Consider the following 27,384-nt stretch of genomic DNA (forward strand, 5'->3'; position numbering starts at 1 on the left):
ATATAAACATGAAATTAAAATAAACTATTACATTGTGGTTTAATGCAGTTGTTTAAGCTAGCATTACTGTCAAAGTAGCAGCACCCCTAACACACATCTATCTGCATAACCCTTGGTCATCCTCCCCCTCACCTTCTGCTGGCACAAGGTTTAAACGCTACCATGTAGTTCACCAGAAAAGGGAACTTACCCTAGATGAAAGTCTGTTAGAGTCTTAAACTCGTCATGAGACTAATGCTAGAAAAATGCTCAGATCAACTTCCAAAATTCTGGCCATGCATTTAAAAATACTTCCAGACTAAGATGAAGATAGTTATTTACAGTATTTCTAAATGTCTACATTTCTACTTATGCTATTGTGCCATGCTTAAACTGCTCAGCCTGGTATTTGTATACTGTAGTAAAAGGCAGTCCAGCAAGAATATGAGGCACCAACAACGCAGAAACAGTTATGCAACAGGGTTTGAATAAAGCTCTAAAGAATTAATTTTCCAAACATGAAGTTATGTTCCCCATTATTTAGTAGAAATTTTTTACAAGTCACTTGCCACTGTTCCATTTATGTGGATGTTTTGCCAGCTTCAAAGCCTATCAGTTCCAAGTATTCAACACCCATTCAAGTTTTAGCTCAGTTCTAGGAAGAAACAAATTCCAAAAGCTTTACTTGATAACATCTTAAGAGGTTTTATTCAAAGCTTTTTCAGACATTAGATTAATGCAGAAAGGACAGAAGAACTTTCCACATTGACAAAGTTACAGTTGTTTTCCATACAAATGTAGACTAGACCTCTAAAAGACTTGATTTTGTTCCTACAAATTGTAAACAAGCAAGGCAATCCATATTAAAACATATTTTTTAAAAAAAAATCACATAAAAAAATTTAAGTTGGTTACACTATCTTAACAACTCACACGTGTAACATAATGCTACTCCAGCATAAGAAATTTAAGTGAAGGAAATGAGTACCAAAATACAACTTCTACTGCATCCTTCATCCTGAGTGCTTACATCATCAGCTGGGCTATGTTCTTTTTGTGTGTGTTTTTGTTTTCATTTGGTTTTGCTGTTTGGTGGGGGGGGTTGTTTTGTTTTTGTTTCTTTTTTTTTTTTAAAACCAAACCTGTTCTATTAAAAAAAATTTATAGCCTTGATTACACTGTAGGAAAAAAAAGTCTCCACTATAAAAGATTTCATAGTATCAAAAATGCATTCCCCTTGTCTAACAGCACCTAAATATAAAGAGGTCAACAGCAACTGGCTAGTATAGAGTGCTGTAATCTAAGAAAATTGATCCCCAAAACAGTGGAATATTTCTATTCCAGCAAAGTTTCAATACGAAAGAGAGCCTAGCATATAAATCTGGAGAACAGGAACATTATTTTTTCAAACAGTATGTTGTTCCGTGTCAACAATTCACATCCTGTGAGAAAATTAGATACTTCTTTTACAAAACTTCCTTTTCAGTGGCAAAGGAAGTTAAGGCCACCAGGCTCACAGCTCAAAAATTCACATATAGAAAATAGAAAAATACATTGTGCTTCTAAGAAGGCTCTGTTCTGCAGTCAAGGATTACCATGATTTGAGGAACCTGGCTGACATGGAAGTTTACATCACCACACATTTTCTGTTAGAAGTCCTTGGGTGGGCCTGTTACAAATAGAAAGAGTTGTCTTTGAAAAAAATTCCAGCAGTACCAGATTTAGCAACTCAGAATAATATACCGTACATTTTTAATACATAAAACTATTACCCTGGCATGGTCTAAGAGTCAGCATGTGAAGCTGTACAACCTGTTGTCCCCTGTAAGTAAAAGAATGGTAGACATCCTTTCTTATGAGAAAGTAATGGAGGACAGGCACCAGAAGAACACAAATAATTATCATATTTGAATCTCAAGTCAAAAAGCATCACTGAGTTTAGACAGGCGGTGAATACTTCAGGGACCATATACAAGTACCTTGAGAGTTTTTATCTAAAGAAATCTAATCGCTCTGTAACACACTTCAGCTGAACTACACAATCCCAGAAACCAGAAGAGCAGCTGGACGCACTTCAATACTTTTGCATAACTGCAATAAAAACCTGACTTTAAATTAAATGCCACAAAGTTATAATTCAGTTATAGGCCAAAAAAACATGGTTGCTAAAAAATACAATTTCCAACATAGCCAACTCTGTTTTCTGTTTACGTATGCAAACTTAATCACCGTTCTACATTATCTTTTGTAATTGACTTTGAGAAATACACTAACTGAAATGTAGCAAAGTTTTAGGCAAAGTAGCAAACTTGAACATCACACTACAGTAACTTATGTTTGTTACTTTTTTTTAATAACTGGTCAAAACAATAAGGTAATGGATAAAAGTCAGAATATGATCAAGTATTTATATCTCAGTATTTCCCTTTATATTTCAGAACATGTTGTGTTGTCACTTCAAGCTCACACCTTTCCGCTGCCTCAGGGTTGCATTTCTTCAGCATGCAAAAGACGTTTTCTCCAATAGTGCCTTCAAATCTCTCACTTACTCTGTCAGAAAATGAGAGATCTAAGTTCTCAAAACTTTAGGTAAATTTAGGTGCACCTGCTTAAGCCAAACTTTACCATAAACAATTGGCCTGGGGCAAAATCTTGTCAGGAACAGAGTTTACAATTAAAAAAATCCTCTATCTTTAAGCTTTAAAACCTTGTTTTAAGAAAAATCTACTTCTCTCCATCAAGGGAATATATGAAGTAATATTTTTTTATACTTGTTTTATTAAAACAGCTTCATGCTTTCTTTCAATTACTGATTAAAGAAAACAAAAAGAACAACTACTCCCAAACAAGGTATGATACTTTCCCAAAAATTCATCCTAAATAACCATGTTAGCCTAAAACAAGATACCTGCTGGTGGTCAAGGTCGCCTTCTTCCTCCATAACTTCAGCTGTTTCTTCCTCAACTTCCTCCTCTTCCCCCTCTTCCCCTTCATGTACAGTTGTTTTAAAGACAGTGCTTCTCTGAGCAACCTCCTGCAACAGAGTTTTATTTTTAAGGCTTGACTCCTCTAAAGATCTAGTGCTAATCTACTTAGATTTTGAGAAATGGGAATTCCAACTGCTGGGAAAGCTGCTTGTACTGATTTTGTCTATATACTTTTCATGTACTGCTGTGCATAAACAACATTCATAACACCTTAGTTTTAAATCTCTTCACCATTAGAGAGTCTAAAAAAACACTCAAGTTCTTCCAAAATCTACTTTTATACATTTAAATATATTCTTTCAATTGCAAGATGTCATAATGACTGTCCTACCCAAAGTTTTAACTCTCACTTTCACAGAATTAATGCCTCATGGCTTAAAGTGAGTTTCACTGTAACATTCCCCAACCCCAGTGAACACATGGTTTTAAGGAAAGCTAATTTAGGAGACAAATCACTCAAGAGTTTACTAAAATCTTTTCTTTTCAAAGCATATTCTAAGGCACTGCCCGATTCCTGGCAAGAGGGCAGTGTCTGAACAAGTCATTCTTCTGCTACTTATGCTATAAGGAAAAAAAATCACATGCTTCAATAGACTGCATTCCTAAACTGCAGTTAAGACAGAGAGGGGTACAGTATGCTTGGTTGGACAGCAAAATGAGGGAACTTTAGTAAAACACTCATGTGCATTCATGTGTGGAGTCCTAATAACAGTTCTACCTGCATTTTTATAGGGGGTGGCACCTCAGAAAGACAACTTTAGACACATCTGAGGTACTTTACCTCTCCCTGGGAATTTTTCAGCACAACTTTCACATCTCTACCCGTGCCCCAAGATTTCTGGTTTTTCCAGACGAGGTCAGTGGGAGGGGCAGAAGGTACTCCAGCATCTGCAGCCCAGATCTGTTAAAAGACGACACACGCGAGCATTGTTGGCTAGTCTTATACATTTCCATGTTATTTACTGAGTTAATGTATTCCATTTGACGCTGGTGAATCTCCTCCAGTTAAAAAAATACAAGTCTCTGCCTACCTATTTGCAAAGTTTCTTCCAATAAAACGGCCCTATGGGGTTTTTTAATGCAGAGACTTTTGAATATGTAAATGCACCTGTTTACAGTCAAAATCGTTGCTCCATATATAAAGTAAGTTTCTGAAAAATGTGGCTCTGTCCCACTTCTTCCCGGCAGCTGATACAACTAATGACCAAAACAAATATAGGTGATTATTTTCTGAATATGTACATAGAAAGGACAAAACTAAAAGTGTTGTCTCTTGTTGACACACACAAGTTGGCCTAAAGCCCAATTCAACTGAACAGCTGAAGCTTGACAACTTACTGTAACAGTTCGGCCAGCCTTTAGTATATATCTCAAGCTATATCTGTAACTAGCAGACATGTCCCCTATTTTTCGGATCATCTCCCAGCCTCCCATAGGTTGATCCTAATAAAAAGGAGAAAAAAAGTACCATCAGCAGCCATTTTCTGCTACACAGGTAGGGTATTTTACATATAAGGCCATGAGGCACATAAAGTTAGTTGAGTAAAAATGTTTATTATTGCTTGATCATCAGCATGCAGTTAGAATAATTTTAGATAAATTTGTCTTACCTCTTATTTCAAGTTAAAGCTTAGTACATCCTGCTTTTCAATTCTGATGTTATATTAACTAATGTTTATAATTTGCATCAGTAGTATTATAGCTTGTTCAAGAAAAATACATAAAAATATATTAAAATCCGCTTACATATATTACACATTTTTTTAAGCACAGAATGACAAGCAATCTTCTTAGAAAACAAAATATTCTGGTCATCTTAAAATGTGTTTCTACATATGCACACCTCCTGCTATATACTCCTTTGCAAGACCTACTTTTTTTTCCTTTCAGCTTTTTGCCCTATCAACTATTTGAAAAGCACTAGCAAATCTAATAGAAAAATATAGACAAGTCATCATTACAGAATGACTATTTCAAAATGATCATAGATCTTTTTTAAATTCTCCCAAACAGTCACTTTCCAAACATTAAAAACAGTTGCCGCTGGAGCCTGGAAACAGTTAAGACCATCTAAAATGCACAATCTTACCTTAATGGATGTTGATATTCCATTGGTCATTGCAACAAAATGCCATACTCCAAGAGGATTTTGGGTATTTTCTCTTTTATATACACACACACCCCCCTATATATACACACATACTCACACATAAATAAACTGTCAAACTCCTGTGGAAATTTCCTGAGTACAGCTTATTACACTCCACTATAGACAGTTGCTCAAATATAGACCCCCAGCAAAGCACTATAACCAAACCCATCCATGTCTACTGGTAACAGAACTCATGATCCTTCCACAGAACAATGAACGAGTAGTTAAGTAAAAGTGAGGCAAACCCATATGGTAACAATACATGTGTGTGTAAGGTGAATCCTGTAAGCCTGAAAAAAAAAAACTCAAAAAGGGAAAAAAAATGGTTGGTCCTGACTCCCTAGAAATGATCTTTGATTTGCCTGAATTTAGTCATCTAAACTCTTAGCTGTCTAGACCAAAACAGTTGCCAAGGTTTCTTTCATTCAGTAAATGTAGTCAGCACACTCAGCCAACAGCCCAGGCAGGTAATTAAGATACATATGTATCACCATCTGAAGGAGTCTGTCTTCATTGATAGAGGGGACAGAGAGGAATCAGACCAATCTTTGTCATCTAAAAGATCAACATGAACCACTTTTTAGTGAAGGTAAAGGATCTGATGGCATTAGACAAAGCCTGTGTGTCACTGTAAACAAAGAATGCAGCTAACACTTCTACACACAGCTGAGGTACAGACAGCACAGGAGAAAGCAAGAATTACTTCAACCTTCTCTGATATCAAGTCTGCTAGAAATTACATCTCGTAATTCTGGTGTCCTAATGAAACAATGCTCAATTCTCTTTTCTCCCAGACAAAGGATTTAAGAAATTATAGTCCTCAGACTCCAGCACCTCCTGTGAGGGAACACAGGACTTGTTTTTCTTCAGCAGAAGTTATAAGTAATGTCAGGGGGTGGGGAAAGGGGGGGCAGGGGGAGAACATACTGAATATAACAGTTAGCATCTTAGCTCCTAAAAACTGTGGGCACAGCCAAAATAGAAGGAAAACTATGATTTAGAGAAGCTATATGCAAGTACAAGGGGGACAGGCAATTAAATTTAGACATTAATTTTGCATCAGTATGTATTTCTTTTGGGGCTTTATAAGGCAGAGAAAATTCTTAAAAGACTTCTAAAGTAGTCTAATGTCTGCTTGCATTATTTCCTATCAGTAAGAATGTTACGTGTAAAGCTTTACAGACAGATCACTTACAAGGCAGAACTATGAAGAGTGATATAACACTTTGGTGGGTGGGCAACCTACCAATAAAACAATTGCTATGAAAAGCATTAAAAATCGTTAGGAAGAAGTCATCATCAATCCAGAATACTAGATGAAAGCTTATTCTGTGAGACACTAGTTTCTTAGTGCCATCTTTTATACAGTGTGCTTTAGCTTGTGTCAACACAAATCTGTGGTGTGAAATGCCTTCTACCTCTAATCATTCCATTGCAAAGTCGTGATGTGTGGATTTTCAAACCTGTTTAGAGGTGTTCTTCAAGCGGATGAATTTTCCATCAACATCTATTGCCTCAATAGAGACATTTCCAGTGGCAGAAGCTGAGTGGGAAATGCTAACACTACTGCCAGCTTCAGATTCCTCCACATCAATCCTCTTCCTCTTCCCTCTGGTTGTACGCACACTACGGCTTGATGAAGCCCGTGAAACCTTCACATGGGAAGATGAGCCTGGAGAAAGTTTCAACCTATATTGAAGAATGAAAGAAGTATGCATACATCATGTTTTGGTTTTACTTTTCCCATCCTTTCCTATAAACTTTCTTCCTCTCTCTGCTGTATAATTCTATGGGAAGAAAAAGGCACAGGAATATAGTAAACAGAGTGTTACATGAAAAAGTGAAGTGTTAGGTACTTTTTGAAGCATTAAATAAAGTGTTGTCAAAACAGCTGATTAATGCTTTTAGAACATAGAATACTGATGGACTACTACATTAAGATCATAAAAGACATCTCTATGCATTTGTTAAAGACTGCATTCCCTGGCAGACAGAAGAAGTAAAGAAAAAAAAACTCTTGGAGGGACTTAAGCCACTGTAGGAAATTTATGCAAAAACCCAGTGGCACAAGAGCTTTTACTGTTTCATCCCCACACTTGACAAGAATTAGCCTGGACCAGTAGGATGTCATTCAGAAAACAGTGAAGTATCAAACTACTCTAAATGGCAGCTGTGACTTACCAGGCAAAAAATTCTCAGGATTGCTGAACTCTGGGGTCACATGTGGAAAACACAGCTAGCTGATAGGCTGGGTAATCATAACAGCTATTACTTTACTAAAATTATTCCATACTTAAAGATATTTGGCTAACAATTAAATAACCCTGCAATTAACTCTGAAAATTAATATTAACCACGGCACCAAATAGACTTAAAAATGACAATTCATTACATCCTCAGTACTGACTCTTAATAGAAAAATGGTATTTGTACTTCTGAGAATCATTGGTCTGATACTCAAGCAGCTTGATCTCATGAAGGCTTAGAAGTACGTGTGTCAGACAGGAAGGGCAAAAACAAACAATGCCTTGGAAACTGTAGCAAAGCAGCATTCCCATTCAGAACTGCCTTTTAACAGAGAATAAGACAAGCAAGGAAGCACACAGATACCAGCATTTGTTGCAAGTTCTTTCATACCTCTCCTCCTCACCCTCCAGCAATTTCCGATATGCAATGATTTCCATATCAAGTGCCAGTTTAACATCCAGGAGTTGTTCATAGTCATTCAGCTGCTCCTGCATCAGACGTCTCATTTCTGCCACTTCCTTCTCTTTCTGGGCGAGCATTTTGTGACACTTTTCCTGCTCCTTGGCCAAGCTGTCCTCAAGCTCTTGCACTCTGTCTTGCCATGCTCTACACTAGAAAGCATCGAAAACATCAGTGATGCAAAGGAAAGCTCGCCCAAACCTCTATGCGCTCTGCTATTCAGGCAACACAGAATTCAAAACATTAGGTTAAGCATCCTGCCTCTCTTTCTGAATTCAGACTCACCCACATACAACTTCCCATTCTCCACCCCATCTACTACAAACATAATCCCTTGAGTTCCTACCTGCTCCATTTTTCTGAGATTTGGAGACATGTTACTACACCTGAATTTACTCAGTCAAGAAAAGCTGAGCTTAAGAGTCAAGCGCTGGACAGGACACAGAATCAAAGTGCAGCAAAATGTATTTCAGATCCTGCAGTAAGTAACTGCTCTTTAGCTTTCAGATGTCAGCTTCCTGCTCCTGTTCATTGCTGCCAATTCTGAATTCTGAGAGGAAGTTCCTCTAAAGGAATAGGAGCTGTCATCAGCGAAAGCCTGTCTACCTGTTACCAAAGCCTTCAAGGCTTGCTGAAAGTTCAGTGATAAGTGTTCCATGAAGAAAAATAATTTGCCACATACTTTAAAAATCACATCAAGGCAGTAGAATTTAATATTGTATATGCAGAAAGGAATGCTTATCAAAGAAAGGCTAAATGATTACATCTTTAAGGTTTACTTTCCCTGAGCCTGCTTTCTCTGTTTGATAGTCTCTTGAGGGTTTTTTTTGTTTGTTTTGTGTGGGTTTTTTTTTTCTGATTAAAGGATAGACACAGGAACAAATGCCCCACAATCACGTTGTCTGATTAACTCACCACGCTTGCTATGCAGGTGCTCCACTTAGGAAGTCATCATAGTTCAGAGACAATGAAAACATGCAGTCTAAAAGGCTGACGCAGAGGACCAGTGTAACTGGTTGTCAATATTAAGAGTCAGATAAGAAATTTAATAAAAGGAGTTAAGTATCACATGGAAGATCCCAGAGGAAACTACTACAGAGCTCAGTGCTGATAACTCAAACCAGATCCACGATAAGCAACTTTTCTTCCATGAGAACAAACCTACAGTTAGTGCTAGCAAATGAAAAACAAAACTCTACTGGTTGGCATCGCTAGCAATACCATAGTGGGTTTTTTGGTGGACAATTACAGTCAAACTGGCAGAAGTTGGTTTTGGTAGCCCAGAAGTTAACAACTAACACCTCCGCAAATTCAGAAGCAAGTTCTCTGAACCTGGCTGTCACTCCCAACGAAGCAACAGAACACAGGTAATTAAGGAGGAAAAATCCCTCAGGAGCACCTGTTGACTGAATGACCGAAAAAACGATGGTAATATAATGGCAGAAATAAGATCTAAGTAGACAAAACTCTTAATCCAATTCTTGTGTAACCTCATGCACATTCATTACATCACCTGATCTCTTCCAGAGACTAAGTTGCCTATATAACAGGAAAACTGGGAAGACTCACTAGCATCTGCCAAGTTATTTAGAAAATAATGAAATAACATCCCCTGCATTTATATTCTTTGCTTGAAATACAGACAATTTTTAAGTCCTACAAGAGTCTACTGTACAGGAGGTATACAATTCAAAATGTATCACAGAAAGGATCAGAGCCAAACATTACTAACATTTTATATTTTTCAAAGAAATAAATGTTTTGCTGCATTTGCAACTGATTACTAGGTTGCAAAAGCCCACTTCAAAACCAGCTCCTAACATTTTTTCTATTTTTACTCTAGATTTTCCACTGCAGGGAACATGACAGTACTCTCATCAAATAAGCTAGTACTGAACATACGGCTTGTCATAGGTTGTGTCATACTTCTTCGGGCATGATCTATGTGCTTTGTGACTTAACTGTAATTATTTTCTGCTCAAGACCCTGCTCTACAAACATCAAATAACTGTACTTGAGTATATTTCCTCAGTCTCATATTTCATCCTAATCCTGGTAACATCTCTTCATTTTTTTGATGCAAACTGGAACTAGGATGAAAAGACACCAAACAGAGACTGCATATTTCAGCTCTGGCTTTGAATGTTGCTTTGTGAAATCCTATGCTAGGTTGTCCAGTTACTACAGAACAGAACTAAAAAGTTCTTGACCGTTGAAGAAATTAATACAGAGCTCTTGTCTAAAACCCTCCCATCTATCTGCAAGTTTCTGCAAAAGCCAGTTAACAGTACCACCTTTCAAATACTCACTCTGTAGCAGGATACTGCACAGAAAAAAAAGAGAAGAAAAAAATCAGACTTTGTCAAAAGAAGACATTAAGAAACTTGAAAGAGTACAGAGCAGTAGAACAGAAGACAAAAATCAAGTAATGACGCTGAACATACCTACAAGTTAGGGGGAAGAAAGCCCTTTAATATAAAAATCAACAACTGTTATTAGCAAGACTGAAGATTCACAAACAGCTTGTTACCTCTTTCTGAAGGCTGTTGAGATGGGAAGAGAGATTTTCAATACGTATACGACTTTCATTCAGTTCTTCTCTTACTGAGTTGGTTGCAGAATTGCTCATCTCGCAGGACAGTCTAGCGTTCTCAAGCTGAATTAGATCAAATTAAGGCGTCAGTTTCAAAGTAACTTTTATTAAAAGAGAAAATGAGTCACTAAAACCACACACAACACTAAGCCGCAAAGTTCCTCTCTGCAGCTCTAACACAATGAAACATCTCTCTCTTTAGGGGTTAAATATGGTGGCTCAATTACCATGCTGGATTGCCCTACCTGAAATCACAATCCTCTGAAGAGTTTTTAATCCTAGAATAAATAAAGTTTCCCTTGTAGACATTACTGAAGTTGGACTGCTAAACTCAGTTTTCATGCTGGCCAGTGTTTATATATCTAATTATTGTAGCACTGGTTTTGAGTAGGCTTAGAGAGAAGAAGCTAAACTGAAACTACCAATTCTCAAAAAAAAACAAGAAAACTTTTGTTAACTTTCAGCAAACATAAGCAAATTGGTAACATGCCTTCAGATTATAGTCCCAGTGCCATAAGTCACTACTGCTTCAAACTACCACAACTTCAAGTTCAAATAATTTTATTTTTTTAAACCAGCTGCATCATTCCTGCTGAACACTACCACATCAACTTGAGCAGCACCACAAACTAATTACTGAACTTGTAGTTGCAGATGAAATGGAATCAAAAAAACCCAAACTTTTTAAAAATAAAAGTAAAAAAAATATAGAAAAAGTATACATGAAGAGAGGGAACAAGAAAGCTGCAATTATGAAAGGATTTTCAGATTAGAAACATAAAAAACATTTTTGGCTAGATCTTTAAATAAGTTTTTCCAAGTCAGACTGAAGCTCTGAAGATCAGCAACCGCACACTGTTAAGACTGTAAAGACTAAAAACTATGCTAATAAATTCAGTTTTTATCAACTTTTCTGCTGTAACATCCCACTTCTAAAAACAAAGTACTAACTGCAACAAGAATAGCCAGAAAAATCAGGTTCAGTTGAGACATCAGGAGCCCTCCTGACAGAAATGCTGAGTCATAGTAGAGGAAGGAAATTATGAAGTATAACTGGTTTCAGCTTCGCTATGCTTCCTCTCTAGAAGAGTGAAAAGTAGAAATCATTGGGTGTGGTAAAACACCACATATTTTGTACAAGGTCAGAGCACTCAGGGTGCTGTCTTCTCAGCAAGCCCTATTATGAGATAGTCCTGAAAATCAATAAGGTGTCCCATGTTTTGCATAAAAACTATGTTACAACTGATACATATTAACACATGAAGTTCCCTTGAATTCATAGTAATCCCAGTACTAACCACTTCTTCCCCACAATTCACCTTCACACTCTATTATTGTACTTCCTGAGGATTAAAGCTGCTCCCAAAATGAGACCTGAAAATGTAAATTCACATTCAAAAGCATGCTAATTTTAAATCAAGGTCCATAATAAAATTATCTGGAATGCAAGTAATTAGGGTTCCTTTCCGTTAAATAAAACAATAAAGTACATCAGACAACTGAATGAAGAGATGTTCTCACTTTGGCATGGTAAGTCTGTTCAAGCTCTTCTTTGTACAGCTTCACTTGTGCATCATGCTGTTCTCTTATTTCACAAAGGGCTCGAGCCAGTTTATTTTCATATTCAATTTGACGTCCAGAATCAACCTCAACCAAGCGAGTTTCATGTTTTCTTCTTGTTTCATTGATTTCCTAATAAAAACAGAAAAATAAAATAACATTCAGCAAATATGAGACAAAACAAGTCTTAGAAGACTATCCATTGAACAGATAGCAATGCAGATTTTACCTAGCCTTGTGGATCAGCATTAGTTTGTCTGACATTGAAACTTTCAGTAAAAACACAGGGCGATTTCCTCAGTGAGAATTATTAACCTACTTCCTCATTACTATGAGGAGATACCTACATTGCAATACCAGGGGCAGAATCTAACACGAAACAACGTTACATGAAGCTACTTCATGAGTTAGCATTTTCCCTAGGAAAAAAGTTGGAAATCTTCCAGCTAGAATGGGAGTTCAGACCACGTGACTTCCTAGACATCGCTCCAATTCTAAATTATTTTAATACTCTGGAACGAGCCCCCAGTTGTCTTCCCTTTAAAAATGTGAATTCTTGAGATTAAAGAACTTACCTCCTCATACACATTTTTACGGAATTCCAATTCCTCAGTAAGACTCTGACAACGGTTTTCAAGATCCACCTTCAGTAAAGTTTCATTTGCAAGCTGTTCCTTGGCAGCAGCTAAAGAAAATTCAAGCTTTAAGAAAAAAAAGAAATAAAAGAATCAAGACAACGATTATGTAGCAAAACTCACATAACACAATGACCTCAGCTACCTAGAAGTAAAGCTAACCCCATGTTAAGGTTGAACGTGACAATCAAATCCCATATTTACACCACTAATCTCTCTACCCACCTCCTTTGCCATCACTTGCAGAAGTGAGTTCTAGGTATTTCACATTGGTAACTAGCACTAAAATACTAATCAATTATCCTTACAAAACTTCAGTTTTCCTCTGTGGCAAATTCCAGTTTCCTGGTCTCCTCAACTCATCGCCTTGGGGTGGTGTTGCTTAAGATCACAAATCATGCATTTCAAAAGGTTAACAAAACTAGCACAAGACTTTTTTCCCCTCTTTGTACTATCAGATGCCCAGAAGATTGTGAACCACTGGCAGAACCAAAAGGAGGGCAGAGAAGAATCACAAACTGTTATTTGTCCGTTATTTGTTATATGTATTTGTGAAGTCAGCCTCTTCCCTGAAACAGTTCTACAATTTGTCAGGTTTATTTTGACTCTTGACCTGCTTTCTTCAACGTAAGTACCACCCCTCACAATTTCAGAGTCTGCAGCTTTAAAAGCTTTCTATTCCACCGTCCATGTTATTAATAAACTGAACAGTACTGGACACAGATACCTACTCAATACTGCTTCCAATGTTGACAGTGAAGCAGTTTGTGCTAGTTGTGACGAGATGACAGGTTTGCAACCATCTTTTGGCTATAAAGTTTCATTTTACCAGAGTGACAGCTCTTACTATGCATGTATTATACATAAAACTACCTCATTTGCTGGAAGAAGCTTGGTGATTAAATATTTCTTCTTCTCACCTCTACAATTTTATCTTTTAAATCCTCAATTTCTCCCTCCAGGCTTCTCTTATCACCAAGGGCTGTGGCCAGCGCAGCTTCTTTAGAATTCAGAGCTACTTCAAACTCTCTAAGTTTGACTTGAGCTCCATTAAGATCAGATTCCTTTTTTGCATAGCTGGAATAAAGCAGAAAAAGTGGTTAGGAAGTATAGAAATGTCCCCAAAGTAGACTGCTGACTAATAAAACAAGGTGAAACTTGAATCTTAAACTTGAGAGACACCAACAAAAACATTTTGTCTTGGCTTAGTTTAATTTAAATCAACTACTTAGTTCTGATTTCTCATCTGATAGAACAGACAGATAGCTTAACATTTTGCTGGGGGTGTAGAAATCTAAATATAGTGGGAACTCAGAGTGTCAAACAAGTCTGAAAGGCATACACAGAAAGGGGAAACTATGTGTTTACTAAAGGCACCTCGTTTTCTCTTTAGCTAGCCCCTGTAAAAAGCATCCTACTTGCTCCAGAATCTTAACAGGAAGAAATAAGTTATCCCATCAGAAGGCTCTTTCCATAGGCTGGAAAGAAGTGAATTATCTTCACTGCCTTTTTTATCCATGCAGGAACTTGTGCAGATCCACTGTCTGGGCTGCAAATAGCCCATTTCCAACTAACAGACCAACTCCTCAATGAAAATTGGTGTTCACTGTCTATAGGCCCATCCTCCATAAGCAGAAGCTGTAGCATAGTGAACTGCTTTGCAGCACCTGTCTAATCATACCTAATGGCAAAGTTCCACATATCTGGGGAAAGATACCCAAATTCTGTCCATACAATAGTCTCTGCCATCACTGGAACTGCACTGGTGCAGAGGTACAGGTGTCTTTTCTTCACAAAATCAAACACAAGCTTTTCCAATTACCATTCAAATTAGTTTTCATGTCTATACAAGCAGTCAAACAGTTTCTAGGGGTTTATTCCCTAAAATGGCATATGTCAAAGAAATAAAATGAGAAAAGTAAAGCAATGTCACATAAACAAAAACCCACACTCTTCAGCCTAAAATAATTATTCACAAATAATGCTACAACAGGCTACGATGAAACACAGGGGAAAGGAAAACCACACTTAGGAATCAAAATGGCTGTTGACCTTTAGATGGCACAAGCAGCTGTGTTGAAATATGTAACATGTCCTTCCTCCTTGAAGTAGACTTTCTCTCTCGGATACCCACATTTCTCTAGTAAGAGCAGTAGCATTTAGAAGTTCTAGATTTTTATAATCAAACTACAAACATTTTACAGGAACGGACAGATTCAGGCTTAATAAGACAACAGCTAGCACATTCTTCTTCAGTCTTCACACTTCTCTTTGCAGAAGTAAAAAAAATCAGATTTCACAACACTAGACTGAGGAGACTGAAAGTTGGATAAAGATTCTTAAGAATAAGATTCAAAAGTGTTAAAGAATACATTCACTACTCCTTTAATCACTGCACTACTTATAAGAAACAACAGCAATACTTCTCAGCAAACTCAAATCTAAAAGATGCTTTTCCAAGATTACTTGCAAGCATGTGCAGTCAGCATCCTGCTCAAGAGAGGTGTGCGCGCAAAGGCTTGCAAAAAAGCATCTGTAGAAATAAAAATAATGTTTGGATATTTTAGCACTATAGCCACAGGATGGCAGGCTTTACATAACAGACTTAGCACTAGCTAATCCGGCTCCTGTGAGTAACGCCACACTCACCGAAGTGGTAGACTGCAAGACCCTCCCTCTGTTCCACCTCCTAAGAGATACCGAAAAGTTCTAGATGCCTAAACTCAAAACATGGGTTGTTTTCTCCACAATACAGCCTTGAGATAAAAGATTTATTTTGGCTTATCTCCATTCTACGTGTCACAAGCCTCCTTTTTCTTCATAATCATGTGTATCATTTCCCCATCCCTTCCTGAGAGCAGAAATAGGGAGGTTTGGTGTTTTTTTACCTCATTTCCCCCCCCCCAGTCCTTGAAGATTTGAAACATCAAAAGAAGCCTTCATATTTATTCAACTACAGCAGTACCCACTGCATGGCAGGCACCCTAGAGATAGAGTAGGCAACAAGTCCAATGTATATAGCAATATCAACTATAGAAGCAAAAGCAGTTTTTCCCAAGGGATAAGGAATGTCAACAGAATAAGCTTCTGGTGCTTAAATTCAGGGAATCGCACCATATATATGAGACCAAATTCAGAAAATCAGAGAACCCAACAAATAGGTGACTGGGCCTTAAAATTAAGTTTGACAGAGGAAGAGTAAGGAAAGTTGTACAGCACTTCAAAAAAGCCAGAGAAGCTTTAGTCCTATGCACTAATTTGGCAAGGGACTAAAAGATGATGACTAGAATAAAATGGATACAGGACTTCAGAAGAATGTTGTGCTAACTAGAGAAAGCAGAGTTGCACGAGTGTCTGAGGAAACAAGAATTAACACCTGCAAAAATATTCAAATAGCACAGGAAAGCCAGCTATACCATGAATCATTTTGCCGAGCTTCAGTCAACTAAGTAGTGAATCTTCTATGCTCCCTCCACAGACCCAAAGCATCTTGAGAGCAATTTCTCCTACCATTTAGAGTCAGTGGAGATAAAGGGAGCCAAATAACTAACCATCACTAATCTGACCCTTATGATGTGGCTACCAGTATACCTATGCCAAACAAAAGTTTGCAGCTTACCAAACAACATGGTCCTAGCTCAGCCCACTGCCCTCCCTTGCTCTCATTCACGTCCTATGTGCAAGTCCTGGTACTCCTCTGCTGACAGAAAACTTGCAGCAGAAAAAGTGAGCATCTTTCTGCCATTTTAATGATCTAAGTTAGCTAGCTGAACAACCAAGACAACAGTCAGAACCACAGGTAGGGCGGTAATGGGAACATACGGCATTGTTTGCTTCCACAGCAGCACTCTGCTAGACTGGCTCGGCTGTGCAACACCAGCAACCTTCCACCACGAAGGGTAGGTGAGATGAACCTCACTCTGACAACGAGGATGAGTATTTTGCAAAGAAGGGCAAGATAAAGTTTACTCTGCAAGAATCTAACAATAGCACCAAACATGCGAGAAAACTCCCTGATTTTTTCAGGTGGCTCCATTAGCCAGATCAGAACTACTACAGTTACTCTATCCGTATTTAAACTAAAGCCAGTGTACACACCACACTGCGCTTCAGCTTTCTGAAAGGGCGAGGAAAATTCTGCCAAGAGAACGCACATTCTCGTCACACCATGCAAACAGACATCTTTATGACTACCAGTACCCCCACGCACACTCGTGTAAAATGTGTTTTAAGAGTATTTTTGTAAGGTTTTAATGACTTAACCACTTTAAGAAGCCATCAGGGAGCGTGCGCCAAATCAGGTGAGAAAAAGCCTTTGCTCTTTTTTAAGACTTTGTTAATAGAATTACAGATAAGCTTAGATATCCACCTTAAAAATACTCAAAGACGACTTAAGAAACTGCGTGGCGTAGTAAGATCTGCCACCAAACGACAAAGACAAGTTCATGTAGAATCTGGTAGCCTTAAATAGCATTAAGTGCTTGCGTTACTAAACTATTAGGGAGTTCTTGTCCCGAGCTGTAGTCGGTGTTGTGTAGGGAGGTGATCTGTTTAAGACAGTTATTGACAGACTATTAAGCAGTAAAACTTCACTCTTCAGGGGCCGCAGCTACAGCACAATCCCCCATGACCCAGAGGCGTATTTTCACAGATGTTACAAAGTGAACATCTTTCGGAAAGGACATTTAGAAAGCCTAGACCCGCAACAGCTACCACACAGGCTGTCATCACTCTGCATTTTTCATCCTGAGGCAACTTCAGCCTCACGGACAGAGTGTTCTGTCTGCACGGGGAGGGGCGGAGGGCCACCCGGACTGAAGCTCCGCGTCCCCCCGACCTCCATTTCATGAGGGTGAGCTCGGGCCAAGTTTCCAGCGCGCCGCCAGCACCGCTTCAGGCGGCGGGCTTCGCCCTCCGGGGCGACGGGCTCACGGCGGCTGCTCCTCTCTGGCGGCCGGGCTCCCGCCGCCGCCTCCCCGCGGGCCCGGCTGGCGGGCGGCGCTGCGGGAGCCGGGCCGGGGCCGGGGCCGAGGCCGGCGCGGCGGCCGTGCCGCCGCTTCCCGCCGGGGCGGGGCAGGCCGGGGCCGGGCGGCGCTGCCTCTCTCTCATTCATTCAAAGCCCGAGGAGGCGGCAGCCGCCGCCGGCGGCCCCTTCCCGCCGGGTGGGAACGGCGGGCACCGCTCGGCCCGGCCGCCGGCCCCGGCTCGCCCGCGTTCCCCCGCACGCGTGTGTGTCCCCGTCCCCGCTCACCTGCCCTGCAGCACCTCGTGCTCGGCGCGGAGCTTCCCCAGCTCGATCTGTAGCTTCGCCCGCCCCCGCGCCGTGTCGTCCAGCGCCCGGCGGGCGTCGGCCAGCTCGGCCTCGTAGACTGTCTTCAGGCTGGTGACCTCCCGGCCGCGCCCCTCCTCCCGCTCGCTGACCTGCAGCTGCAGAGCGCTGTTCTCGGCCTCCAGGCTCCGCACCTTCTCGATGTAGGTGGCCAGGCGGTCGTTCAGCTGCCGCAGCTCCTCCTTCTCCTGCAGCCGGGAGATGCGCGTGGGGCTGAGCGCAGTGGCGACCCCCGGGGTCACCGGGGTCCGGCTCCGCGACCCCAGCATCGCGCCGGACGGCGTGCTGGCCGCCATAGTGAAGGAGCCTGAGGGTGGAGGCTGGAGGTGCCGCGGCGGTAACGGGGCAAGCAAGCACGCAGCCGACGAGGGCTGGTGGAGGAAACGGGACGAACAGGCAAACGCACACCGCGTCTAGCGCGCCCGCGACTTCTGCGCCGCCACCCAATATGGCCGGTGCCGGCCCAGCCACGCCCCCGCCCGCCCGCCGGCCAATCGCCGCCCGAGACGGGCCGGGCTCCGCCCCGCGCCGCCGGCTGGAGACTAAATTCAAAACCCGCCACCAGCCGAAACTGTCAGCTGGCGCGCGAGGGAGGGAGGCAGGCCCCGCCCCTCTCCTCCCCGCCCTGCCGCGAGGCGCGCCAACCCCGTCCTTTGTTGCCGCCTCCGGCTCCGGACAAAGGGATCCGGACCCCGGCCCAGGTCCCCGCAGGCGGGGGGCGGCCGCCGCCGCCCTGTCCACTCCACCACTACCCCCCCAACTCCGAGGCGGGGTCCCCAAGGCCGCCGCCCCCCGCCCCGCCAGCCTCGGCCCGGGCCGGGGGAGATACCCTCACTCGGTACCGCAGCTTCTGCCTGTGAGGAAAAGACGTGGTATTTATTGCTCCACCAGACGCTTCCCATCCCAAACTTACTCTCCCCTCGCCCACATGCTGCACGCTGGAATTCTGACTCCTGGTCCTGCGAGCGCACGGTTTTAAGTTGCCTCAGATGAGCGCTCGCACTTCAATATTGGAAATTAAATTATTCAGGTTCAGCTCAACCCAGGTTTCACCCAGGCTTCCGTGTTAGTGTTTGAATATTCCATATCTGATGTTAACCTGGCCCCTGAGCAAGACACCCTGTCCTTAATTACAAGCTGAACGTGTGAATCCTTCAGGAAAAGCACCAACCCGTCGGTGCTGTGAGTGCGATGGACGGGGAAGCCACGTTCATCCACGTGGAACCGAACCCACTTGAAGGTCTGGTTTACCGCTTTTAAAATCATCATTATATCCCTCCACAAGCGATTAAGTAGGCTGCATCTCCTGGAGGATGGTTTACCTTTGGACCACCGGGCATTGCCGGTTGGAAAGCAGAAACTGGAAAGAGGAAACACGGGGCACAGTTCAAAGTCTCAACTGTAAATCCAACTGTCCCAACTGTCCTCTCAGAAATTCCTGTTGAGAGGGCTTGTCAGCAGGAAAACACTAGGATTTCCCCTACTTATATTTCCTCGAAGTCTTTTAGTAAGGTTCCTTCTAGAACAAGCCATGATGAGATTCCAGAAACCCAGTAGTTTTCCACAGGACATTGAGGTCGCCCCTATGGGAGCTGGGTCCTCCTCCTCCATTTCTGGACCTTTCTTCTCGGTTCAGTTAGCTTAGCAAAACAATTTTTTGCAAATTTCTACTTTTAAGTGATATGCCCTCAAATAGAAAAAAAGGTGCTCCAGTAATAGGGGACTATATAACTAAAAGTGATTTAACTGTAGCAGGCAGCTCTTGCTTTTTCCCACATGGTGCCTTTGTTGACACAAACCATTATCTGTTTCTCATTTTTTCTTCTCTGCCTGTTATTAAATTCGTTCTTTTCCAGCCTTCTGGAAAAATAACAAAGCTGGCAAAAAACAGTGATAGCAGCCGGAGGGGGATCTCTATAACACCTGCTGCAACATAAAATTGTCAACAAAGTAGGATTATAGCCCAAGGTAGTTTTACACTGCAGCTGGCACTAGTGTGAAAGGATCTGTATTCACAGGCAGTACAAGAGACAAAGTGTGGGAGATTTTATATTTGTAAAGACTGAGTCCTCTGCAGGTGTTTAGTGCTGACTTTGATTCTGCCTGCTTCCGGGATTTAATTTAGTACTGGGTCTTGCTAATTGCGTTTTCATTTAATTATAAAAATATATATTATTTTTCCTACTCTGCCCCTGCCCCCCAGTATTTGTTTTGCAGTTAGTGTGCCTGAAGAAAAGCTTCTCTTTTTTTTCCCAAAAGAGTTATGGGTGGGATGTGTTTCATTTCACCTCCCAAATTGAAAGCTTGCATTTAGAGTCCAAACTATTTGTAAGGCAGCCTTCCTTTCTTCTCAGAAGCCTCAAGGTTTAACTTTTTGCAGTTGAAACTATTGCATTTTAGCTTCCCAGTCTACCACATGAGATTAAATTAGATGGGTCTTACTCAGCAGACTAGGTCGGCTAATCCTGTAAAAATTAGGTGGAAACAAATATTGTAGCGGTTGGGGCTGGCCAGGTCAGTTGGCTTATTGTAACTTCCCAGTAAAAAAAAAAAATTTTTCTTTCTGATTCCATGCTTACTTTCCACCAGTCTGTGTTTTTAGGTTGTTGCTTCCATCTAATTAAAAAGTAAATATTGATGAAGCATTTCCTACATACACTAAAAAAAAGTTAGTTGAATCTATTAAAATCTCATTGTTAAAACATACACTCTTTTGTGTGGTTTCAACAGCAAGATTAGCTTCCATATTGAAGCAAGTTAATCTTCAGTGATCATGCCATCAGCTTTCTCTGCCATTTGCTTACATCTGAGATTTCTTGCTGCTATTTGTGTAGTTGAATTCATCTTGCCCTTCTAGGCTGAAGCAGAAAGTAAGAAAGAATCAGCCTTCATACTGTGCCTCAGCTGATGTCAGACACTTGTGAAACTGAATATCAACATTGTTCCTCTTTGCTCTTGGCAGCTTGGGCCTGATACAGGACACATATGTGATATACTTCCTTTGTATAGAAAAGCCTGTAAGTGCCATTATTCATTCAGCCAGACGGGTCACTGCTCAGAGGCAGAAGGCAGGGCTGAAGGACTGAGTACTGACACTCCCATGCCTCCCAACTGCTTCCCAAGGGAACTAGGAGTGTTTTCTCTACCTCAGGAAAACAAAACAGAACAAAGGAATGTGATGGTCACCCTTGTGGCCGAGAACTAGACTCAAAACATTTTCAGCTTATCAAGTATGCCTCTGATACACTTCACCGCTCTCAAGGATCAGCTCTGAAATACAGCACAAGTACACAGCTTCAAAATTCCACTGGTGCTACAATTTAACACCTCTACAGTCAGCATAAATTGTATATATCAGGCATGCGCTCACCTTGTAGACACAGCAGGCTATGCTGCATTTAAACTTGCCTCCCCTAAACATAGAAGGTATTTCACTGTCTGAGACATTTTCAACAAAAAGCCTTCCAACACACACCATTTAACAGCAAAGATTTTTTGTACACTGATTCAAATTAACAAAATTCTAGAGTCTGGAAAAGTTTGTGGGAGATGATCATAGATTCTGTAATTCCTAGTAAATGAATCATTTCTACTGTGTCCAGCTTTGTATTGTTAAAAAATAGATTTTTATATATATATAATCATTTGTATTTATACCGTATTTACTCTTAAAGTGGACAAGAATCACAGTGAATACATTCTGCAAAAGTGTCAGTACTCTCAGGGTTACGTCAGGGGTTCAGATATGACTCTTCTGAAGAAGAAATGGACAAATATTTTAACTTCATTTTACCTGATCTGAGTATTTATCAGAAAATACTGCCTGTCTCCACTTGGGGAATTTCTGCTAAAGAGGATGCAGAGTAAATGCTGCAGGCTGTGCTTTCAGGAAGCAGAACAAAGCAACAAAAAACCAAATACAAATGTTTTTCTGTAACAGCAAGGATTACAGACAAAATTGTTACAGTCCTGCAATATGTAGCAAGGCTGTTGTTCCTGTCAGCTACATTCAGTGTTGAACAGCTGAAACTTCACTCAGTATTTTCACAATGTCAGAGCACAAAACAAGCTTGTACGTACATGACACCATACCAGGGCCTGACACAAAGTCCAGTTAAGTTTACACTCCAGTGCTGAGAAAGCTCCCTTTCAGGAGATTCCATTTTTTTCCCTGTGTTATCATATATACATCACAAATACTACAGTATGCAATTCTGGCAAGTCAACAAAAATGTTAATTTCCTTGCTTGTCTAGTGCTGACTAGAGACCACTTCTAGGGACACAGCAGCTAGGAAACAGAATCTTGTTTTATTTTTCCCTTGAGATGTTGCCACGGCAGGAGGCAGGAGCACGGGGGTGTCAGCAGCCATTTAGAAAGAGAACAAAATCTGGAGACTCCTCACATGAGCAGATGGAATAATAGTAATACTCGTCCCTGTTTTTTGGCTTCAGTAATGCAAAAATTATGCCAGTTAAATAACTGTAAGTACTGCATGGCCCATGTGTTTCTAATTGCTGCTCTGTATAGTAATAACTAAAGTATGACCACATTACTCTTAATAGGTCCCCTCACAAATAACTTGAAGCCTTGCCTAAAAAAATACTTCTAAATATTAATTTTACACTGTATCTCACCAGGATTCAAACAGAGCTATCAATATTGACTGTATGCAAATGAAGTGAAAATGAAAAGGTCTGCAATTTTTTTGAAATTACTGTTTAAGGTACAACAGAAACTCAGTTTTTCATTTCTGCTGAAACTTTCACATTGAAAACTTTCTTAGAAAACTTTATTTAGTGTTCTGTAGGATCTTTTCCTCCAGGAGAAGCCAAAATAGGATGAATAAAGGTATCTGGGATGCAGCTGTATTGTACGTGTGTGCCTATGACAGGCTGCAAGATCGATGAGAGCAGGGGGAGAAGCAGGGAACGCAGCCTGGTGTGGCAGCGCAGGAAAGGCAGAAGCAAAAAAAAACGTTGCAAGAACTGCAGTGGTCTTCAGTATTTGCTACCGAAACCACTGCTCTTCAGTTTGCCTTGCTTAAAGCAGATCCTAAACCACGCAGGGATGCATGCTTAAAGGAATGCACGCGTCGGGGGATGGAAGGGGGGGGGGTGTGTGATTTTGACTGAGGCAATGCCCTCACTGTCTACCACACTGCTGAGGTACCCATAGGGCAGACCTAGCGATATGGCTGTTAAGTCGTGGGTACAGTCAGTTCCCACAGTGACTGCAAAACACCGAAGGAGAGAGAGAAGGAAACTGCAGATGGGAAAGGAGAAGCAGGAACTGATAATTACACAGCTCCACATGAAGATCTGATTAAGCTCACTTTAAAAATGACTGTGCAAAACTAGAAAAGTTGCATTTCTGGAGAACAGGCTATAAACATAAGTACAGAATCTCCTTGCTAAGGGTGAGAACGGATGCCTTATGCTTAAATTGAAGTACTAGTTCTTGGGAAAAACTTCACCAAGAAATTACAGAGGTATTAACCCTACTACTACATGAGAGAACTTTGCTGTAGCTGTTGACAGAACAACTCTGATTCACTTTGTAAGGGTATGGTTAGAGAATACATCAATTGCTGCCAACTTCTGTGACTTTGTCATTAGTTTTATAAAAAGGTGTGGGGTTGTTTTTTTTTTAAAGACTAATTATATGAATTCCTCTGATTAATCACAGCTCAAAGTTTTAGTTAGAAGATTCCTGTCCCCTTAGAGGTAGAGAAAAGAAGTGTGAGTCAGTGCAAAATTAAACATCTTAAAGAAAATTAAATGCTCTAAATCTAAACTAGTATCTGACCAGTAATACTAGGTGTAGTGAGTTTTCTGGTTTCTCTGCATTAAGAAGACTGCTTATGTAGTTGATGTGCTCCATGTCTGTTAGCAAGTTTAGCACAGAATTTCAGAAAACTGGAATTTAACAGCCTGTTTGTTTCTCATGTATGCTGCTCTCTCACCAGCCAGAGCCCAGAGCTCCTTTCCTCAAGAGAATAAACACCTGGAAAAGCCATGGGAGAAATACCTAACTATATCTGATACCACTAATCACCTGCTCACCGGGTTGGTTCCTCCATTCTGCCTGAGCTTAAGAACAACAGTACTAGCTCATGGGAAAAAAACATGGGAAAACCCAGACACCATGACCCACATGCAGTGGTGATGGGATGGATCAAGAAGTGTCACTCAGATGAAGGCACAGTCTTAGGATTTCTTTGGTCCCACCAGAAAGTTAACTCCAGGCTCCCTAACAATAGAGTTATGACAGAATGATTTTTGAGACATTCAATGAAAATATTGAAATCTTGGAATATGAACAGTCTGTCTGCTCCTGCAGCAACTGCTGTGGATGACAATGCAAATATAATAAACCTGCAGCAGATTTCAGGTGCTGACATGCCCTTATATTTAGTTTCATACTAATAGCCTCTTTTATGCGGCTGGGAAGATAAGGAGTCAGTGTCTCTTCTAAGGGTGTTACAGGCATTGGAAATACCAGTTTTCACACTATACATTTGAGGACATAGAGGTGTATGAAAGCTTTATGAATTTTTTTTTAATAAATCAGCAAGGCAGTAATTATAATTTTAAAGCTTGGCGTCTAGGTTGTAGTGTTATTCCTTTAAAGTCTTACTCATAAACAAGCCTTATAAAAACTACTATGTTTCAGAGTTAGGAACTGTGATTACCTCAACATGTCAAGGGATTTCTAATATAGAATATTGACATAAGGAAGATATTGTAAACCACATGACAATTTCACTGCAATTTAATACTAGCCTTCCTCCTAAGTATTTTGCATTTTTCTATAAGGAAATAAAACCCAAACCCTTGATGTTAATTGAAAATAGAATCAGGTAGTAAGTTCCTTCTTCCCCAGAGCCCAATTCTGCTTCAGTCGAAGTCAGTGTATTCAACAACAGCAGGGTCTGGCCGACCAATGGGATAACAAAGAGGTTTCATTTGTACATCACAGTCTTATCCCAGAAATGTTTTAGGATTTGCTTTATTAGTGTTTGTGTGAGCAGTGTGTCAATACAAGCTCAATTTAATTACTATTAAAAGGTGCAGTAACATTATAATTAAAATATGGAAAAGGTATCACCATCTGGTTTTGTTTCACTTACAAGGCCAGAAGAACGTAGGTCTGATGAGTTAGTTGGTTTGACCGACTGTTAAAACTTGGTATTAGGCAAAAGTCTAATAAAATATTGTAAATCATAGGACAGCAAGCCACAATGTTAAAACTGTCTTACACTCAGATGATCACATATTTAAAATACACTAGAAAATACCATTTTCAATTACAAATTTCATTTCAAGTCCTATATTTTTAGCATACATGGAAGTGCAGAGAAGTACTGTGAATTTCTGATCTCATATTGAGGGAAATAATTACAGTGTTTAGAGGTGCACACATAAACACATACCCAGCAACAGCAATAGTATTTTTCTGCCAGTTATGATATCTTGCACTGACATAACTGCAGCCAGCAGAATCCAGAATAAACGTTATTTCTTAGCTGTGTAATACTGTCTGAGAGTGTACTCTCTCTAACAGAAATTCAATATGTGCTTTCTATACTTCTGAAAATCCAGAAAAAGGGAGGCTTGCTTCGGACTCTGCAAGTTGATAGCGATAGCCTCTTCCATTTTTAAGTGTTGCTTTAGCTGTATCTGTTGAATCATCACCAATTTTGCTTGGCAGAGGAAAAAAATTGCCATCTTCAAAACTGCCATAGCAGTGTCTTTTCACAGCCCAGGTACTTGTAGCACTGAGTTATGAGGCAGAAGGGATTATGGTTGCTCAGAAAACTATACAACCACTTAAGTAGCCACTTTGAAAAAAATATTTTGAGAACAAAAGAAAAGAAAAGATTCACCAAAACTTCAGGAGGAAGTTGCAGCATGTTTTTGGCTACCAAGTTTCCAGATCTGGGACTCTGTGAATACCACACTGTAACTACAAAAGAGTGTAGTAGAATTTTAGCTCTGCAAGTTTAAGAGCTTTTTATTTTTTTTACTATGGCTGTATTTAATTTTAGCATGCTGCTTCTTACTTTCTGAAAGCAATGCAGACACAAATATTCCTGGATTTTACTATTTTGTTCTTCATTATTCTTTAGGAGTTAAATGTTGACTCTACTAAGCAGATTCTGCCAGTACTTGAAGTATTGTTTAATTTCACCTGGCTCATAGTGGTAATTAATAGGCAGAGCTATAGCCTAATAAAAACCTCAAACTGCATACAAATTCTAACCCTCTGGTTGAGGGCTGATGGAAGAGTGATGCAGAAGACTGTGATCTTGCATCACTCAGCTAAGCTGCATGTAGAGGTGTGAATGGTGAAGACTGCACATGTCCGTGAGCAGAGGACTTGGAGTCCAGGAGTGCTGTTGCTGATGCACCAAAGCCAAACTCAGCACTCCAGAAACCCTTTAGTTTCACAGAGTTGTGGGCTCTAAACAGCATAGAGGTGGTGTGCCTCACCGGGGTATGAAGCCGTTCACAATGGATTTCATTACCTGTGCTGAAGCAGAGGTAAGAGGCAATCTTCTCAGCAGCACAGGAGCAGAGCCCATGTAGAATAGAACCTCTCACTCTGATATCACTACTGTGAGCCAGTAGATTGCAGGTACAGATTTCAGCAGTCACTGAAACCCTGTGTATATCTATCACTGCATGCATACAGTGGGTTGTACCTTAAAAAATATGTTGCAACAAATAGCTACTATTATATGTGAGGATATACCAATTTTTGTTGGTTGAGAAAGTTAATATTGAGGTGTAGGTAAGTAATACACCTTTCTGGTCATCAATTCAGTATAAACTAAGAATTGCTTAATGCGTTGAAATGGCATAGAAGTAGAATTTGAATTAGGTGCAGAAATTACTAGCAGGTTATTACCTTTTAAATTACCAGGAATATAATTATAAATATTCTTCTTTTGTGGGGTAGCAGAAAGTACAAGGGCATAAAGAATTTCTTACCAGCAATGTCTTCCTGATGAACCTTCCTAGAACAACATGCACTTCATTGTGTTGGTATCTACAGGAAAAACTATTCAGAAAGAAGGACCTATACTAGGATGCACAGCTTTATTGTACAGATCCTCTGTACTTCAGTAAAAGTGACCTGACCTTATAATTTTTGTTAATAACTGCCTCTCACAGAATAATGGTGCCCATAAAATAACCCTCCTTGAAGTTTTACCCTCATTGACATCCACGCTATATGATGCAAGAGTGCCTAAGGTAACTACAGAGAATTAAGACTTGCTTATTTCCGTTTGGCTTCAGTGAAATAATGTTTTGTTCTTGCCTCTAGTATCCAGCAAACAAGTTTTCTGGAAAACCAGCTCACTACCCCAGCATGAGTGAGCAATTAAGATGAAATAGACCAAGAATCAACAACACAAATCTGATCTTCCTATGCGCA

At 40.4% G+C, this 27,384-nt stretch overlaps 1 protein-coding gene across 3 annotated transcripts; it reads right to left on the reverse strand.

The window, feature by feature from the left end:
• Nucleotides 1-659: 659 nt before the first annotated feature.
• LMNB1 (lamin B1) lies at nt 660-18,407 on the reverse strand. Of its 3 annotated transcripts, none has more exons than XM_064437928.1 (11): nt 17,864-18,406; nt 13,533-13,689; nt 12,553-12,678; nt 11,939-12,109; nt 10,355-10,480; nt 7,756-7,976; nt 6,582-6,807; nt 4,305-4,409; nt 3,748-3,867; nt 2,888-3,013; nt 660-1,648 (listed from the first exon to the last, which is right to left on the reverse strand). In XM_064437928.1, the coding sequence occupies exons 1-11, from the start codon at nt 18,235-18,237 to the stop codon at nt 1,607-1,609; spliced, it is 1,794 nt and encodes a 597-aa protein (XP_064293998.1). In that variant the 5' UTR covers nt 18,238-18,406; the 3' UTR covers nt 660-1,606. The 3 variants fall into 3 exon arrangements, with proteins under 3 accessions (XP_064293998.1, XP_064293999.1, XP_064294000.1); XM_064437929.1 differs by lacking the exon at nt 660-1,648 and adding an exon at nt 1,657-1,801 and having other exon boundaries at nt 17,864-18,407; XM_064437930.1 differs by lacking the exon at nt 660-1,648 and adding an exon at nt 1,808-2,529 and having other exon boundaries at nt 17,864-18,407.
• Nucleotides 18,408-27,384: the final 8,977 nt, after the last annotated feature.

This window comes from Phalacrocorax carbo, chromosome Z (assembly GCF_963921805.1).
Source record: "Phalacrocorax carbo chromosome Z, bPhaCar2.1, whole genome shotgun sequence".
Taxonomy (NCBI): Eukaryota; Metazoa; Chordata; class Aves; order Suliformes; family Phalacrocoracidae; genus Phalacrocorax; species Phalacrocorax carbo.